The sequence below is a fragment of the Dipodomys merriami genome, unplaced genomic scaffold (assembly GCF_024711535.1).
Source record: "Dipodomys merriami isolate MVZ:Mamm:240054 unplaced genomic scaffold, mDipMer1.0.p SCAF_45, whole genome shotgun sequence".
In the NCBI taxonomy this organism is placed as follows: Eukaryota; Metazoa; Chordata; class Mammalia; order Rodentia; family Heteromyidae; genus Dipodomys; species Dipodomys merriami.
In genome coordinates, this window is record NW_027206013.1 from 9,357,766 (window position 1) to 9,373,357 (window position 15,592).

The following is a 15,592-nucleotide window of genomic DNA, read 5'->3' on the forward strand; positions in this document are numbered from 1 at the left end:
GCCACGTCAGCCTCAGCATGTGGCCCCAACACAATCCCCCGAGGAGAGCGACACCCACCCCCACGGCTCCAGCCCACACCCCTTCTCCCCAACACCACTGGAGCAGTCGGTCTGGTTTCAGATCTTTATTTATTCCTGTGCCCTGGCACATCCCCCGAGGGTGGGCGGGCCCCGTGGGCTGCAGGCTGTAAACGTCGGGCAGTGTGCGTGGACCATGCACGTCGGGGCTCTGACACGGCACTGAGTGAGACGGCGGGTGGTGGACGTGGCTGCGTCTTCTGCCTGCTCGCCAGAGGCCCAGCCCACAGCAGGGGGGGGTGTCCTTGCGTGAACGCCGGGCCCGTGGCGGGGCTGGCTGCACCTGTCCAGTTCCTGAGCTCTGCACACGACCCTGCTGTCAGGACCCAGTCCCAAAACAGCGTGAGTGCAGCAGGGCCCTGCTGCCGGCCGCTCACGGGAGGCTGTCGAGATGAGCGTCCCCAGTGGGCGTCCATGCCCTTCCCTTTGGGAAGAGAACGATGTGATCTTCACTGAGGCCGAGAGGACCGCACAGGGAGCCCAGGTTCTTGGGGACGGTCTCCCCGCGTCTGCACGTGCATGTGCGTGCGCACACACGGCTTGCCACTCGGCACATACTTTTGTATGGTGACAGATGTGAGCCGATCATTGTCTGAATCTCGCATTTGAACGTGGAAAGTCATCAGCAACAGAACTCTACAGCAGAACAGACCGAGGGGCAGATCCAGGGCTCTGTGGGCCAGAAAAGGCTTCCTGGAGCATGACTGGGTGCGGGCCCGGCCCACTGCGCCCCCGTGGCCAGCCTGGCTCTCGCCACCACACACCCAGAACCAGCGCAGCAGGGACAGGGCCAGGCGGCTCTGCAGGGGCCCCGCTTGGGTCTCAGCTGTGTAGATGAAGAATGCTCCTACCACCAGGGGGTCCCTGGCAGGCTCCGAGGGGTGGGTGCAAGGGTGACGGCTCCCTACCCCACACGAGAAGCCGGGGTACAAGGGCTGCAGATGGAGAGGGCCCCGCACGCCAGCACCACGCCCAGTTCCCCAGCTGTTGTCTTGGTTTTGCTTTACAGATGACCACAAGGAACTTGCACAGGATCACATTCAGACAGAGAACCATTTGGTGACTCTTATCTCAGGACACGGAGGAAACCGAGTAGCTGGGGCACGTGGACGGGGTCCGAGCCACTCGCGGCCGAGGGGGTGCACTGGTCGGCCGGGGGGGACCTCAGAGCAGATGACTGGAGGGAAAAACAAATCCAGGGAGATAGAAGCGGAGACGCTGTGTGGCGGCGGCGGCCACGGGATGTGGTCCCCAGCGGCGGGGTGTCCCGGGACAGCTCCGAGGAGACAGGGGCGGTGTCACACCGCGCATGGCACCCGGCGCGGCGCGGCGCGGCCGTCCTGCGCTTCGGGCTGGGCTCAGCCAGCCCATCTCACTGGCTCCGGCAACGGCGGCATCTTCATCGTCCCGGGGCGAAGATGAAATCCAGGGCCTGCCGCTCGGCAGCTGCCACATTCGGGTGCCACAAGTCCACCATGAAGACCACACGTGGCCCGTCCTCTGCTGAACCTGTGGAGAGGCAGAGGGGCGCAGGGGTCGGGGCTGGGGCGTGCAGGGCTCCAGGCGCCCCATGCCACCTCCAGGCCAGGATCCAAGGGCACACACGGTGAGGGTGGAGGGGCGCAGGGCTGGGCACCGGGTCCCTCGCTGCAGCTGGACATTTAAAGTGTCTTTAGAGTTAGCCCAGCCCAGGACCCCAAATGACTGCTAATGGCAGCTACCAAGTTGAGGCTGGCTTGGTCGTGGGAACGTGGTGCACACGTGAGCGTGTGCATGTGTGCATGCGTGCACACAGGTGTGTGGAGGGGTTGACAGGAAGGGACACCCTGGTGCTTACTGCTGGGGGGGAGGTGCCCACCTTGGTGGAAGGCAGTGTGCAGGAAAGAATCGTCGAAGAGAAGGCAGCGGCCTTCTGCCCAGCACTGCGGCTCGCCCCCCACCACCAGCTCGCAGCCACTCGGCGTCTTCAGACCTTGAAAGTGAAGGAGGCTGGAGGTTAGAGGCTGGAGGTTAGAGGGCACAGGGAAGAAGCTGCTTTGTGGGTGCTGACAACCCCAGAGCCTCTGCTCCCGGCCGGAGCCCTCGCGCGGGTCTCAGTGCCTGCATCCCCCAGCGTTCCCGGGTTGGAAGGCGATGGAGCTAGGAGGCCGGGCCTTTGTGGGTGGAGGCTGCGGAGGGAGGCCGGAACCCAGGCGCACACCGGCTGCAGTGGTCCTGACCAAGGACGTCTCATCTTGGAGCTGTTCTGAGGGCCCGGCCCGCAGCGGCTGGTCCTAGCGGCCTGAGAGGAGGCCCAGCGTGGGCCTCGGGTGAGGCTGCGGAGGCCCCTGGGCTCCTGCTGCTCCAGTCACAGCCCGGCACGCGGCCCTGGGCCTCCCGTTCTGCAGGGCCTTGGACTTGGGGGAGGCCAGGGTCAGACCTAGGTGGTGCTCTCCACAGCCAGCTCCGGCCTAGGTCAGCCGTCACCAAAGACACAGGCTGGTGTGGAGCTCCGGCGAGGATGGAGCGCCTCCAGCCTCCATCCTCCATCCTCGGAGGTTTGCTGGGTCCCGGCCTCCCTGGCGTCATTCTGGGAACGCACAGGACAGTCTGGAGCCTGTGTAACAAGCCACACGTTTGAAATGCAAGTGCCGAAACCCACAGGGCCCGGCCCTGCCGAGTGTGTGCCCCCTCGGGGTCCTACAGCCCATGGCGACACCCAGCCCACCTCCACGCAAGGCCCGTGGGGGGAGCTCTGGACGGGGGGGCGGGGACAGGTGCTGGCCTCGTCTGTCTGTCTGCAGCTCCTCCTCCAGCTTGTGCACTAACCCTGCACTAGACACTGTCCTCCCCTCCCCCGGCCTGAAGACCCGAACAGCAGCTCCAGTGTTGGAGAACAGCAGCTCCAGTGTCGGAATGCTCTGTGAACCATGAATGGCTCCAGGGACGGCTGCACAGGGGAGTGGGGGGACAGAGGACACAGCTGATGGCCCTGCCCCTATGTGCTGTGTGCCTTTGGGGAAGTCACCCATCCTCTCTGGGCCCCACCCAGCTGTGAGGGGGGGACATTCACCTATCTACCTGTCAAGGATGTTATGAGGCTTATAGGCTACGTCAACACTTTGCAAGGAGCCAGCATGGTGGTGCATGCCTGTAATCCCAGCTACTCTGAGCTAGGGGCAGGAAGATTGAGATCTGAGATCAGCCTGGGCAAAAGCATGAGACCCTAACTGAATGAAAAGGGGCAAGTGGTAGAGCACCTGCTTAGCATGCACAAGGCCCTGAGTTCAAAGCCCAGGGCTGCCAGAACAGACCATGGGAGACCAACAACAACACGCACTTTGCAGACAGAGCAAACGAGCAGACTGGGCTCGGGGTCTGCTGGGAACTGCAGGGCGGCCCACACTGCGGCCCTCACAGAACCCCGCGCTCAGCTCTCCCTGCGGGTCTTGGCCCGGGCTTTCCTGCAGTCACCTGAGCCTGGAGCAGGCGCGCACTGGGCCGTGGTGCTGGCCGGGCAGCTGCACCTGTGTGAGCCTGGGCGGACTCTGCCTGGGGGGAGGCGCAGTGGGGACCTGGGTCCACCCCTGGGGCAGGACACAGTCTCCTTCCTCAGTGGAGAAATGGCGGGGCTGGCTGCGAGGCCCTCCTTCCTGCCCTCCCCCTGCCCGGCCCACAGCCCGGACCTCACCATGGCCCCCCATGCCTGCCCACGGCCTGCCACGCCTGCCTATGACCACCAACCGCATAGGGGCCACACAGGATCCCTGCTCCCCAAACACGGCTCTGGGGGCTCCTGGGATAGAGACCAGCCCTACACGTGGCCTTGGCGGTTCTGGTTGTCCGTGGCCCCTTTAGGAAGCGGGAGGAAGGGCTCTGCCCCATCTACCCCCCACAAGCCTCTGGATGGTTCACAGCGCCACATTGCGTGTACCTGGCTGGACCAAGGCCACGCACGCTCGTGGGCTTCCGTCAGTGAGCTTGGGGGCTGAGGCGGTTTTCTGGGAGCCTGGCACTGCGCTCTGCGGGGCAGCGGATGGTCCTGGGGCTCCAGGGAGGGGTGTGGCCGGGTGGCTGAGGGGCTGCCTGCGGCAGGCAGATGCAGGGCGGGGGGCTTGCCCATGGAATGCCAGCGGGCGCGGGGAGGGGCTCACACCTGTACAGGTGGAGATGTGGAAGCTGTGGGTTCGAGGCCAGCCCGGACAGGAAGGGCCTCAGGCCTCCATCTCACCGAGTGGCTGCATTGTCGTCCCCGGTGACAGAAAGGGGATCACAGCCCAGACACAGCGCAAGACCCGGCCTGGAAAACAGCCAGTGCTAAAGGGACTGGGGGGAGAGCTCAAGCGGTGGAACACTGGTCTAGCCAGCACTCAGGCCGTGAGTTCAATCCCCAGTAAATGCACACACGCAAATGCTGAGAAAACCCAGCCGCAGGCTAGCAGCACAGGCTGCAACCCCAGCTGGGCCTCTTCCAGAAGGTTCCTAGCAGCTCTGGGAGCTCGGAGGGCCCACGGTTTTCACAACTAGTTGGGCCAAGAAGGGAAGCGGTGGGCCTCGATGCGGACCCTACGGGTTCACCCAACACGCATGCGCACACGTGCATGTGCACACCACCCAAGACCGGGCCCGCGGCGTGGGTGAAGTCTGGCAGCAAGAATCACTCTACACGTGGGACCCCAACCCAGCCTGCCATCCGAAAGCTTCTGAAGACCTGAGGAGCTCTGCAGGCGTGAGGCCAGGGGTCCCTAAACCAAAGCACCTGCAAAGGAAACTACCCCCCCACCCCCGCCGTCCCCCCGGAAACCCACAGCCAGGCTCTGACGGGACGCGCAGGGGTGATGCTGTCTCGTCATGTGGGTGAAGGTGCCCTGGGGGCTGTCCCCAAGCTGGAGGGGGAGCAGGAGGGGGGGGGTGTCCCAGCCCTGTGCCCTTCCCTTTTTTGTTTTGGCAGTGCTGGAGTCTGACTTCAGGGCCTCATGCTTACTAGCCTGGAGCTCTACACCTTGAGCCATGCCTCCAGTCCTGTCTTTTTTTCTTGCTTTTTTTTTATGAGATAAGATCTCACTTCCAGCCCAGGCACAATCTACCCACTTTGGGTTTCCACAGTGGCTGGGATTATAGTTGCATACCACAACGCCCAGCTTCCCTAGGTGGAGTTGGAATTTGGCAGGCCTTGAACCCTGATGCTCCGGTCCCTAGCCACCTGGGCCAAGGCGGCAGCCGGCAGCCAGAGGTAGCGTCTGGAACTCGAGTTCCTTGGGTGCCTTACAAGACAGCCAGCGCTCACCGCCTCATGCAGCTGGTGGCTACTGTACCAGACGATGGAGAATATTCTCACCTTCCACCCCTGGGAGGGTTTTGTGGGGATTTGTGGCAATCTAGGACCTGGTACTTGGTAGGCAGTCATGCTAATAGACGTTTTTCAGGCAGGGTCTTATGTTTTTGCCAGGAGCCAGCGTGGACTGCAACCCTCCTGAGTCTTTGCCTAGCTGGGTCACAGGCACGTGCCCCCAAACCTGGTTTATTTGCTGAGATGGAGTCTTGCTTTTTTTTTTTTTTTTTTTGCCCCAGCTGGCCTCAAACCATGATCCTCCCAATCTCTGTCTTGTAACTGGGATTACAGATGTGAGCTACTGCACCTGGCTCCCGAGCTTCATTGAAAATCAGGTTTGGGGCTGTGGCTCTGAGGACAAGCAGAGGCTGAGCGTGAGTGAGGCCCTGGGCTGGATTTCTGGCACTGAAAGGGTGTGTGGGGAGAGGTTTAGGTTCACACAGAGCAGTTTCCTTTAAGGCCCAATGTCAGTCACAACTGTACTCTTTCCCTGCCTCCCTCTCTCCCTTTCTCCCCGCCCCCTTTTCTTTCGTGCTTATTCTAAGAAGGCTTGAACTCAGGGCTGGGTGCTATCTCTTAGCTTCTTCTTGTTTTCTTTTTTTGTTGGTCATGGGGCTTGAACTCAGGGCATGGGACTGTCCATGAGCAGTTTTGCTTAAAGCTGGCCCTCTATCACTTGAGCCACAGCGCCACTTCCAGTTTTCTGGTGTTTTTTTTGTTTTGTTTTGTTTTTTGGGGTCCAGTCGTGGGGCCTGAACTCTGGGCCTGGGCGCTGTCCCTCAGCTCTTCAGCTCAAGGCTAGTGCTCTACCACTTGAGCCACAGCGCCACTCCCAGCTTTTTTTCTTTTTTGCTTATGTGGTGCTGAGGAATCGAACCCAGGACCTCAGGCATGCACGGCAAGTGCTCTACCACTGAGCCACCTTCCCAGCCCGAGTTTTCTGGTGGTTAATAGGAGATGAGAGTCTCCTGGCCTTTCCCGCCCCAGCTGGCTTTGAGCCTAGATCCTCAGATCTCAGCCTCCTGAGGGGCTAGGATGACAGGTGTGAGCACTCAGCTTCCCTCGGCTTTATTGATCAAGGCTGGCCCTCTACCACTTCAACCACAGCTCCTCTTCTTTCTTTTTTCTTGTGGGGGGGTGGTTAATCGGAGGTAAGGGTCTCACACGCTCTAATGCCCGGGGTGGCTTTGAACCTCGATCCTCGGGTCTCAGCCTCCTGAGGAGCTCACCAAATGTGGCCCAAAGCACGTTAGGCCCTCAGCAAGGCTCCACATCCAGGCCAGAGAGGGGCCTGGCGCGCCGCCCGGGGTGGGGGACCCCCTGCCCACCCCAGGAGCAACATACCTAGGTGGCACCGGACCCGGATGTTGGTGGGCCCGTAATGCTCGGCGATCACGGTCCCGGGGCTCAGCACGGAGATGCAGGCGTTCCCAAACACATTGTTCCCAATGCAGGTGCGCAGGCTGCCCAGCAAGCGGGACGTCCGTGGGCACCGCCTGCAGTTCCTGGGGACGCACACGCCCTGGCTGAGCAGGTGGAAGGTGAGCCACTCGCCGCCGGCCGCGCTGTGCGCCTTCCAGCCCTGCGGCAGGCTGCAGTTGGAGAAGGCCTTGTACAGGGCCTCGAACTCGCACAGGATGGTCTGGAAGTTGCGCTCCAGCAGCTCCACGTCGTGCTTCTGCGCGTCGCGCGCGAAGTAGGGCGCGGTGGGGAGGTCGGGCAGGAAGAAGACCTCGGGCTTCTGGATGGAGGGCCGGCCGCCGCGGTAGCGGCCCTGCTCGCGGATGCCCTTGTGGATGCGGCCCATGCCGGCCCACGAGTAGCGCTTGGCGTACTCCTGCAGGTTGCGGTAGAGCCGCTGGTCCCGGCCGCAGCCCGGGGCCCCGCAGGCCGCGCAGCCGTCCCGCGGCCCCGCGGCCGGGGCGCCCGGCAGCAGCGCGGCCCCCGGCGCGTGCGGCCGCGGCGGCTCGCGGCCCACCTGGTAGCAGTACCACACGAAGAGCACGAGCAGGCCGCCCACGGCGCCCACGGCCGCCGCGTCCCAGTCCCGCACCGCCTGCATGCCCGTGGCCACGCAGTCCCGCAGGCCGTCCAGGGACCAGGGCCAGCCGGCCGGCCCCGCGGGGGACATGGCCGGGCCGGGCCTCACACCGCGCGGGCCAGCAGCGCGCAGGCGCGGGGCATGGCCGGGCCGGGCCTCACACCGCGCGGGCCAGCAGCGCGCAGGCGCGGGGCATGGCCGGGCCGGGCCTCACACCGCGCGGGCCAGCAGCGCGCAGGCGCGGGGCATGGCCGGCCCGGGCCTCACACCGCGTGGGCCAGCAGCGCGCAGGCGCGGGGCATGGAGGCCCGGGCCTCACACCGCGCGGGCCAGCAGCGCGCAGGCGCGGGGCATGGCGGCCCGGCTCCCCCGGCCTGCAGGGGCCCGCGCCGAGGACGAGGCCGCTCAGGAGATGGCAGACCTGCCATGGAAAGAAGGAGGAAGGGAAACCGGGTCAGTGTGCAACCTGGAAAAGCCTCCGGGTGTCCGGGGCCACGCTGCCATCCGGTAGTCTCTCTAGACTCTCCCCCCCCCTCCCCAAACAATCAGATGCCCCCTCCCATCTCCTCTCCATTAGGGACGGACAACAGCAGTTGCCCATCCTCTGTGGGCTCACTTTACAGATGAGAACACAGAGGCCCAGAGAGGTTATACAAGTCACCCAAGGCGCACAGGACAGGGACACCACCCCCTCCCCATCGGCCTCAGTATCTAGTGTCTATGACTCCTTCATAGGCTGATTGACCTTGAAACACAGTACTTTGTGATGAAAAGAAATGTGGGTGCAAAGTATCTTAATAGGTAGCAAAGAGCCAGGCACAGCACAACCGGCTCACTCTTGGGAGGCTGAGTCAGGAGGATCATAGTTAGAGACCAGCCCAGGCAACAGAAGTGTGTGAGGACTTCCCCCTCCCCCCCCAACGTGATCAATAAAAAGCTGGGCATGGTGGTGTGCATCTGTCATCCCAGCTATATGACAAGCATAAATAGGAGGATCGAAGTCCAGACTGGCCCTGGAAAAAAAGCAAGACACCATCTCAAAAAATAACCAGAAGCTAAAGAGCTGCAGGCTGTGCCTGCATTGATGGAGTTCCTGCTCAGCCAGTGCTAGGATCTGAGCTCTAGCTACTTTAGAAGGCTGAGATCTGAGGATTGCAGTTCAAAGCCAGCCTAGGCAGGAAAGTCCATGGGTTCGATTCCCCAGCACCACATAAGCAAAAAGAAAAAAGCCGCAAGTGGTGCTGTGGCTCAAGTGGTAGAGCGCTAGCCTTGAGCTGAAAAGCTGAGGGACAGCGCCCAGGCCCAGAGTTCAGACCTCACGACTGGACCCCCCCCCCAAAAAAAAGCAAAGGGACAGTGCCCAAGCCCCAGTATTGGCCCACGCACACACGTGTGCATGCACGCACACACACACACATGCATGCACGCACACACCAAACAGCAAAGGCTTTCAACATGATGTTCTTAACTTCCCCTTTCTCTCCTCAGGTCCCTGATGGTTCTTAATCTGCTTGTTCCAGGACGGCTCTGGACTCAGAGCCCGGCCGCCATGGGGTGGCCTCATCCCCAGGGGTATGATGTGAAATTATGGAGATGAAGGGAAAGTGGAAGCCTTCCCAGGCCCCTGCCTCAGTTTACCCCTGTGATCATGACCCTGCCCTGCCCAAACAACCAGGAGTGCTTTGCCAGTCCCCTTGCTGGGGCCAGAACCAGAGGCCAGCCCTCTAGTTACCCAGACGCTGGGCAGTCACAGCCCAGCCCAAGCGCAGCTCCCCCCAGCTCTGGCATCTTTTCTCAGGGCCATGCCAGCACCCAGCTCTCCCTGTCTCCCGCCTCCTGCACATCTGTGTGCCCTCAGGGCTGGGGCAGTGCCAATTAGAGCCCTTCCCTTCCACTTCAGGCACAGGAAAATCCTCTCCCTCTCTTCTTCCTGAGGACTAACTTGGCCTGGAGGTCTTCCATAACATGGCAGGTAAGTTAGGGACAAAGTGGAGGAGGGCTGGGCCGAGTGTGCTGCCAGCCTTGGGCAGGGCACCTCTGGTTCCATGCCTGGGTGGGGTCATCTCCACCCATCAGCCGGGCTCTGCTGCGGTCACCTGAGACACAACAATGGGCGGGAGCAGGTGGATGCCGGTGAGCATGGTATAAAATGTGCTCAGTGCATGCTGGTGACTGCATTGGGGTAGGAATCCCAGGGCCTGGACCCCCCAGAGCTCAAGGTGAATCCCCCCCCTGCACATGCAAGCCATCACCCAGACTTGCTAAGCTCCCAAGGAGAGAGAAGCCTGAGCGCTCACCCACTGCCTCCCGCTCCTTCCCAGTGTCAGAGGAACAATCACTTGACTACAGCGTTCAGAAAGTCAACACCACTCGTACTGAATATTCATGGGGTTCTTCTGCTTCTAGGAAAACACACAGGAGTGGGGAGGCTGAGCCCCGTTTCTCCTCCTGTGGTTTCAGGTCTCCCTCCGAGGGCGCCAGGGCCGGGGATGAGAGGCTCTGGCCCTCGGCCTCTCCCAGCCCCTCTCCCCGCGGGGCTGTCTTCCTCTGGAGGGAAGGGGAGAGAATCCTCTCGCTTTGCACAGAGCTTCAGGATTCCTGACACTCAGGTGTGAAACTCAGCCGTGATAACACACGTGGCACTTTTAGGAAAAGGGTTTTTCCAGCTGCAGCACAGCTCCAGCTTCACACACAGAGGAGGCGAGTTCCCGCCAGCCGCCCTGGCCATTCCAGTTGAAGTTCAAGGAAATGCAGGCACAGAAAGCAATGGGGTGGGTGAGGAGGAGGGGCCCATCCGTCCATCCCCCCCACCCCACCCAGCAGCCTCCTTTAAGACCCAGCCAGAAGCCCAGAAACATCAGCCAGCACTAGGCCAGGCCTTCTACCTGCCTGTCAGTCACTTGTAGCAGGCCCTCCTTCCAGAGAGGGGTTTGTTTACAAAAACTTAGCCATTATATTGACCGGGAAATTTCAAACACACATCCAGATCCCCTGGCCCCAACTCCCAGCCCTGAAAGAGGAGAAGAAGAGAAGAAAGGAGGGGGACACTGGCCCCCAGCTGTGCTCAGGGGGCCACAGTAACTTCTGGTTTCCCTCATCCACCTAGCTCATTTGCAGCTTTTATTCTTGTCCCTGTCTCGGGAGGGGACATCTCCAGGAGCTGCACAGACAGAGCGTGCAAGCTCAGGTCTGCAAGGTGGGCTGGCTCCGAGAAAGAGGGTTCGCATGCAAGGCCAATCAAGGATGGATTCCCACAGGATGGACTCCTGGGAGGGGGGAAACGGACTCAGCTTGTCTGCTTCACTAAGCTCCGATGACCAGCCCGGAGCTGCTCAGGGCCAGAGTCGTGCTCAGCCCCACACGGGGCGGCCAGCTCCCTCACCCGTCGCCCCAGGACCAGCGCAGCACAATACAGGCCACCCTCTCGGCGGGGAGCCAGCCCTGCCCTCCTCCCCTGGGAAACCAGATGGTGACCCCTGGTGGGGAGGGGGGGGCGAGGTTGGGGTGCGTGGGGATGAGGCCCGGGCAGGTGAGAGGCGCACTGAAAAGTGGGCGGGCAAGTAACGATGTGTGTGTGGGGGTAACCCACGGGACGTGTGGAGGTGGGGGGCGGCGAGGGGGAGGACGAGAGGCTGGAGGAGGGGGCAAGACCGGGGAGGAGGGGGGAAAGGGGCGAGGGGGGAGGGGGAGGGATGAGGGGGAGGGGAGGAGGAGGGAGAGGGAGGAGGAGGGAGGAGGGAAGCGTGGTGGCGATGATGATGGTGATGATGATGATGGTGGTGATGATGATGATGATGGTGGTGATGATGATGGTGATGGTGATGATGATGGTGGTGATGATGATGGTGATGATGGTGGTGGTGATGGTGGTGATGGCGGTGGCGAGGCCGCCGGCCGCATCCCGTCCCGCGGCGGCGCTGGCCGCGGCGGGGACCCCGGGCCGGGCCGGGCGCGGGGACCCGGGCGGTCGGAGCCCCGCAGGCCTCGCCCGCGCGCGCCCAGCCCCGGCCCGGGCCGCGCCGCCCTCCCGTCCCGGCGACGCGGCTGGCTTACCTGCTCCGGGGCGCGCGGGCGGCGGCGAGGCTGCGGGGGCCCGGGCGGCGCCGACCCCGGTGGCCGGGACGCGCGGACGCCCCCTGCCCGCGCCACTGCCCGGCCTGCGCTGCCCGAGCCTTGCCGAGCCGAGCCGGTGCCCGCGCGCGGTGCCGACGCCGCGCCGCGCTCCGCGGTGCCGCGAGGACTACAACTCCCACAGTGCCGCGCGCGGGGAGAGAGGGGTGGGGCCTATGAACGGAGGGGCGGGGCCTCGGCGGGGGCGGGGCCTGAGCGGGGCGGGGCTCCGGCGCGGACACCTGCTCCGCCGGGCCGCGATCCCGCGGCGCGCCGGTGCTCCCGCCCGCCCGCCGGTCCCCACCGGAGAGTCGGAGCTCGGGGCGCCCGGCCCGAGCCTGCCGGAACCCCGAGGGCGCACGGGCCGTCTGTAGGGACCGGCTTGGCTCTCTGTGGCCTCCTCCGGCGAGTCCTCCCGCCCGCGTCCGGCCGGGCCGTGCCGTCGGGGCTGTGATGTGCTCGGTACCGAGGCTGCCGAGCCCACTGGACGCGCCCCGCGCGCGATCGCGCTGTGTTCTGTCGTTGGCCGGGGGGGGGGGGACCCGAGACCGGGGGACCCGGGACTCCCGCGGGGCCCTGCGGTGCGGGGGGAGGCCCCCATCCTCCCCGCCTCCCGCGCCCGGGGCCTCCCGGCTCCCCCCTCCGCCGAGGGAGGGGACAGCCAGCCTCTCTCAAGGTCACAGCAGCTGCCGCCGTCACCCTCAGAGCCACCTGGAAAGTCTGGGAGCACGAATGCGCCCCCGAGGCCCCTGGACCAACCTTTGGGCTGGGCGTGGTGGCTCACGACGCCTGTGATCCCTGCCCTGGGGAAGTGGAGGCCGGAGCAGCTCAAGTTCAAAGCCAGACTGTGAGCTACTTAGGGAGATGCTGTCTTACACACACACACACACACACACACACACACACACACACACACACGACGGTGCCGGTGGCTCACTCCTGTAATCCTAGCTATTCAGGAGGCTGAGATCTGACGATCACAGTTTGAAGCCCGCCTAGGCAGGAAAGTCTGTGAGACTCCGATCTCCAACAAGCACCCAAAAACAGACAGAAATGGAGTTGTGGCTCAAGGGGTAGAGTGCTAGGCTTGAGCAAAATGGTCAACGGAGAATGCAAAGACCTGAGTTCAAGCCCCAGTGCTGATACAGAACAACACCCCCCGCCCCTTGCAAACAAACTCTGCCTCTTGAGCCACTCCACCAGCCCTCTCTGTGTATTTTCCAGATAAAGTCTCTCTTGATGCACAGCCTGGCCTGGACTTGGCTCCTCCGTGTGTTTCCCTTTGCTTCTGGGATGACAGGTGTCAGCCACCACGCTCAGCCATGGCTCAAGATGGGGTCTCATAAACTTTTATGCCCGGGCTGGCTTTGAACTGTGATCCTCAAATCTCAGCCTCCTGAGAAGCGAGGATTATAGGTGTGAGCTACCGACACCTGCCAGAAAAAGCATTCAATAAAAGTCAAACATTTGTGGGGTGCCAGTGGCTCACACCTATAATAATAGCTACTCTGGAGGCTGAGATTTGAGGATCACGGTTCAAAGCCAGCCCAGGCAGGAAAGTACCCGTGAGACTCTTATCTCCAATTAACCAGTTAAAGACCAACAAGAAAAGAAAAAGGAAACTTAGTTGTTGTAAACTAGCTTTCTCTTTTTCTTTTTCTTTGCCAGTCCTGGGGCTTGAACTCAGGACTGTCCCTGAGCTGCTTTTGCTCAAGGCTAGTGCCCTACCACTTGAGCCACAGCTCTACTTCCGGCCTTTTCTGCGTATGTGGTACTGAGGAATTGAACTCAGGGCCTCATGCATGCAAGGCAAGCACTGTACCACTGAGCCACCTTCCCAGCCCCCAGTCTAGCTATATTGGCAGGATTTTTTTTAAGTTTATCTTAAATATGCAAGAAAAAAAAAAGAATTTGGCTTCCCTCATGATTAAGAATTCTCAGCAAAGTAGGAATTATGCCAACCTGCTGCAGAGGATTATTATGGAATTATGAGAGTGCTTCTGAGAGGTGTGTACCATGCGTGGAGCTGTGTGTGCAAGGGTGTGTGCGCATGTATTTGTGCAATGGTGTGCACCCACGGGCATCTGTGTGCGGTCAAATGTCTGCACACAGGTGCAGGTTGTGCATGCACATGTGCAGACAGGTAATTTAAGTCCGTTGAGTGTGTTGTGTTTCCTTAGGTCACAGCAAGAACTGCTTTTTTCCTATTTATTTTTAAAAAGTGTCTTTTAAGTCACTGAACAAGGATAAAGTGCTTTTCTTTCTTTCTTTCTTTCTTTTTGTCAGTCGTGGGACTTGAACTCTGGGCCTGGGTGTTCAGCTCAATGCAAGGTCTCTACCACTTGAGCCACAGCGCCACTTCTGGTTTTCTCGTGATTTATTGGAGATAAGAGTTTCACGACTTTTCTGCCTAGGCTGGCTTTGAACTGTGATCCTCAGATCTCAGCCTCCTGAGTAGCTAAGATTATAGGTGTGAGCCACGGGTGCCCAGCTTGATGAAGTGCTTTTCTGATGGCAGTTGGTGGTGTCAGGGTGGGTCTGAAGACCAAGGTTTTTCAGGAATGTTCCATCCATCAAGAAGAGAATGCTCCCCAGGCCTTGGGGGCTCATGCCCCTAGTTACTGAGGGAGGCTGAGATTGGAGGATCCTAGTTGGAAGCCAGCCTGGGCAGGAAAGTCTGTGAGATTCTTATCTCCAATAAGCTACTCAAAAAACCAGCAGTGGCGCTGTGGTTCAGACAGTAGAGCACTGGCCTTGAGCAAAAGTAGCTTAGGGACAGCACCTAGGCCCTGAGATCAAACCCAGGACTAACACACACACACACACACACACACACACACACACACACACACACACACAATACAGCAGAAAAGGCTGTGGCCATGGTTCAAGCGGCAGAGCACCTGTCTAGCAAGTTCAAGCCGCAGGAGTGCCCGCGTTCAAACTCCAGTCCTGAAGACAAACGACAAAGCCCGGTGGCTGTGAAGGCGTGAGGACGAGCCGGCAGGTGCAGCGCGTCCAGCCCAGCTTCTCCCTCGGAGCCAGAAAGATCAGCCAGGCATGAGTATGAGACAGGAACAGGTCTGGGGAAAGTGCAAGCAATCGCGGTGAGTCTTCCACACCACCTGCACTGTTTGGGGGGGGGTGCAAGAGCAGCTTCGTCAGGGTTTTGGCTTTGGGGCTGCAGGTGGCCCTGGGGGGGGAGGGGAGGAGGGCACAAATCAGGCTGAGAAAGTGGGGAGGCTTGTTAAGCATGCCCGGGGGCTTCCAGCTCTTTCCTCACAATAACTCCTCTGCTAAAGCTAATTCTCCTGAATTGGGATGGGGTGTAAAAAGAGCCTAGGGCTAAAACTAAGCAAATAGACAATTGTCCCGAGCAAGCCCTCCCCGAGGTGGGGGAGCTTCTTAGCTGGGTGGGACTCACACCTGTAATCTCAGTGAGTCAGGAGGCAGAGATCAGGAGGATCACAATTCAAGGCTGGTGAGACTCCATCTCAACGTCAACAAACCACGGGGCTTGCCTGTCAGCCCAGCGCGCCCGCCCCCCGCCCCCGTGGGGAATGTAAATAGGAGGATGGCAGTTCTGCCCGGCCTGGGCAGGAATAATGAACCCCTCCTTCTTATCTCAAAAGTAACCAAAGGCAGAAAGGGGTAGCCCTGCAGCACCCCTCCCCCCGACTCTGGGTGGGCTCTGTGGGGTGACAGAGTTTGCCGCATCAGCAAGGCCACACCACACGCACTTGCTGGTGATAGAGAGGATGGTGGAGGAGATGACATATTCCGGGATTACAAGCGTGTGCCACCATGCTGAGCTCTCCAGTGGCCTCAGCCTGCACCTCATCCCTGATCATCCCACACATCACGGCTAAGCTGGGGCAGCTTGGTTTCCACAGCTGGCCGCACCCCCTCGGGAAGGGCGTCTGCCTGGGGTTAGGTAAGCCGGCGTCAGCCTTCGGCTCTGCCACGCGACGCCTCGGCTGCTTTCCAGGCAGGATCTCCACGTGTGCCTGGGCTAGCCTGGACTCCCCTCCTCCCAGTGTGTTTCCCAGTGT

General features: G+C 61.2%; 1 protein-coding gene across 1 annotated transcript; it reads right to left on the minus strand.

Annotated features, from left to right (window-relative positions):
• Positions 1-117: 117 nt before the first annotated feature.
• Positions 118-7,520, minus strand: Asphd2 (aspartate beta-hydroxylase domain containing 2). Its single transcript, XM_069994231.1, has 3 exons — positions 6,734-7,520; positions 1,937-2,050; positions 118-1,587 (listed from the first exon to the last, which is right to left on the minus strand). The coding sequence occupies exons 1-3, from the start codon at positions 7,518-7,520 to the stop codon at positions 1,478-1,480; spliced, it is 1,011 nt and encodes a 336-aa protein (XP_069850332.1). The 3' UTR covers positions 118-1,477.
• Between the last annotated feature and the right edge of the window lie 8,072 nt (positions 7,521-15,592).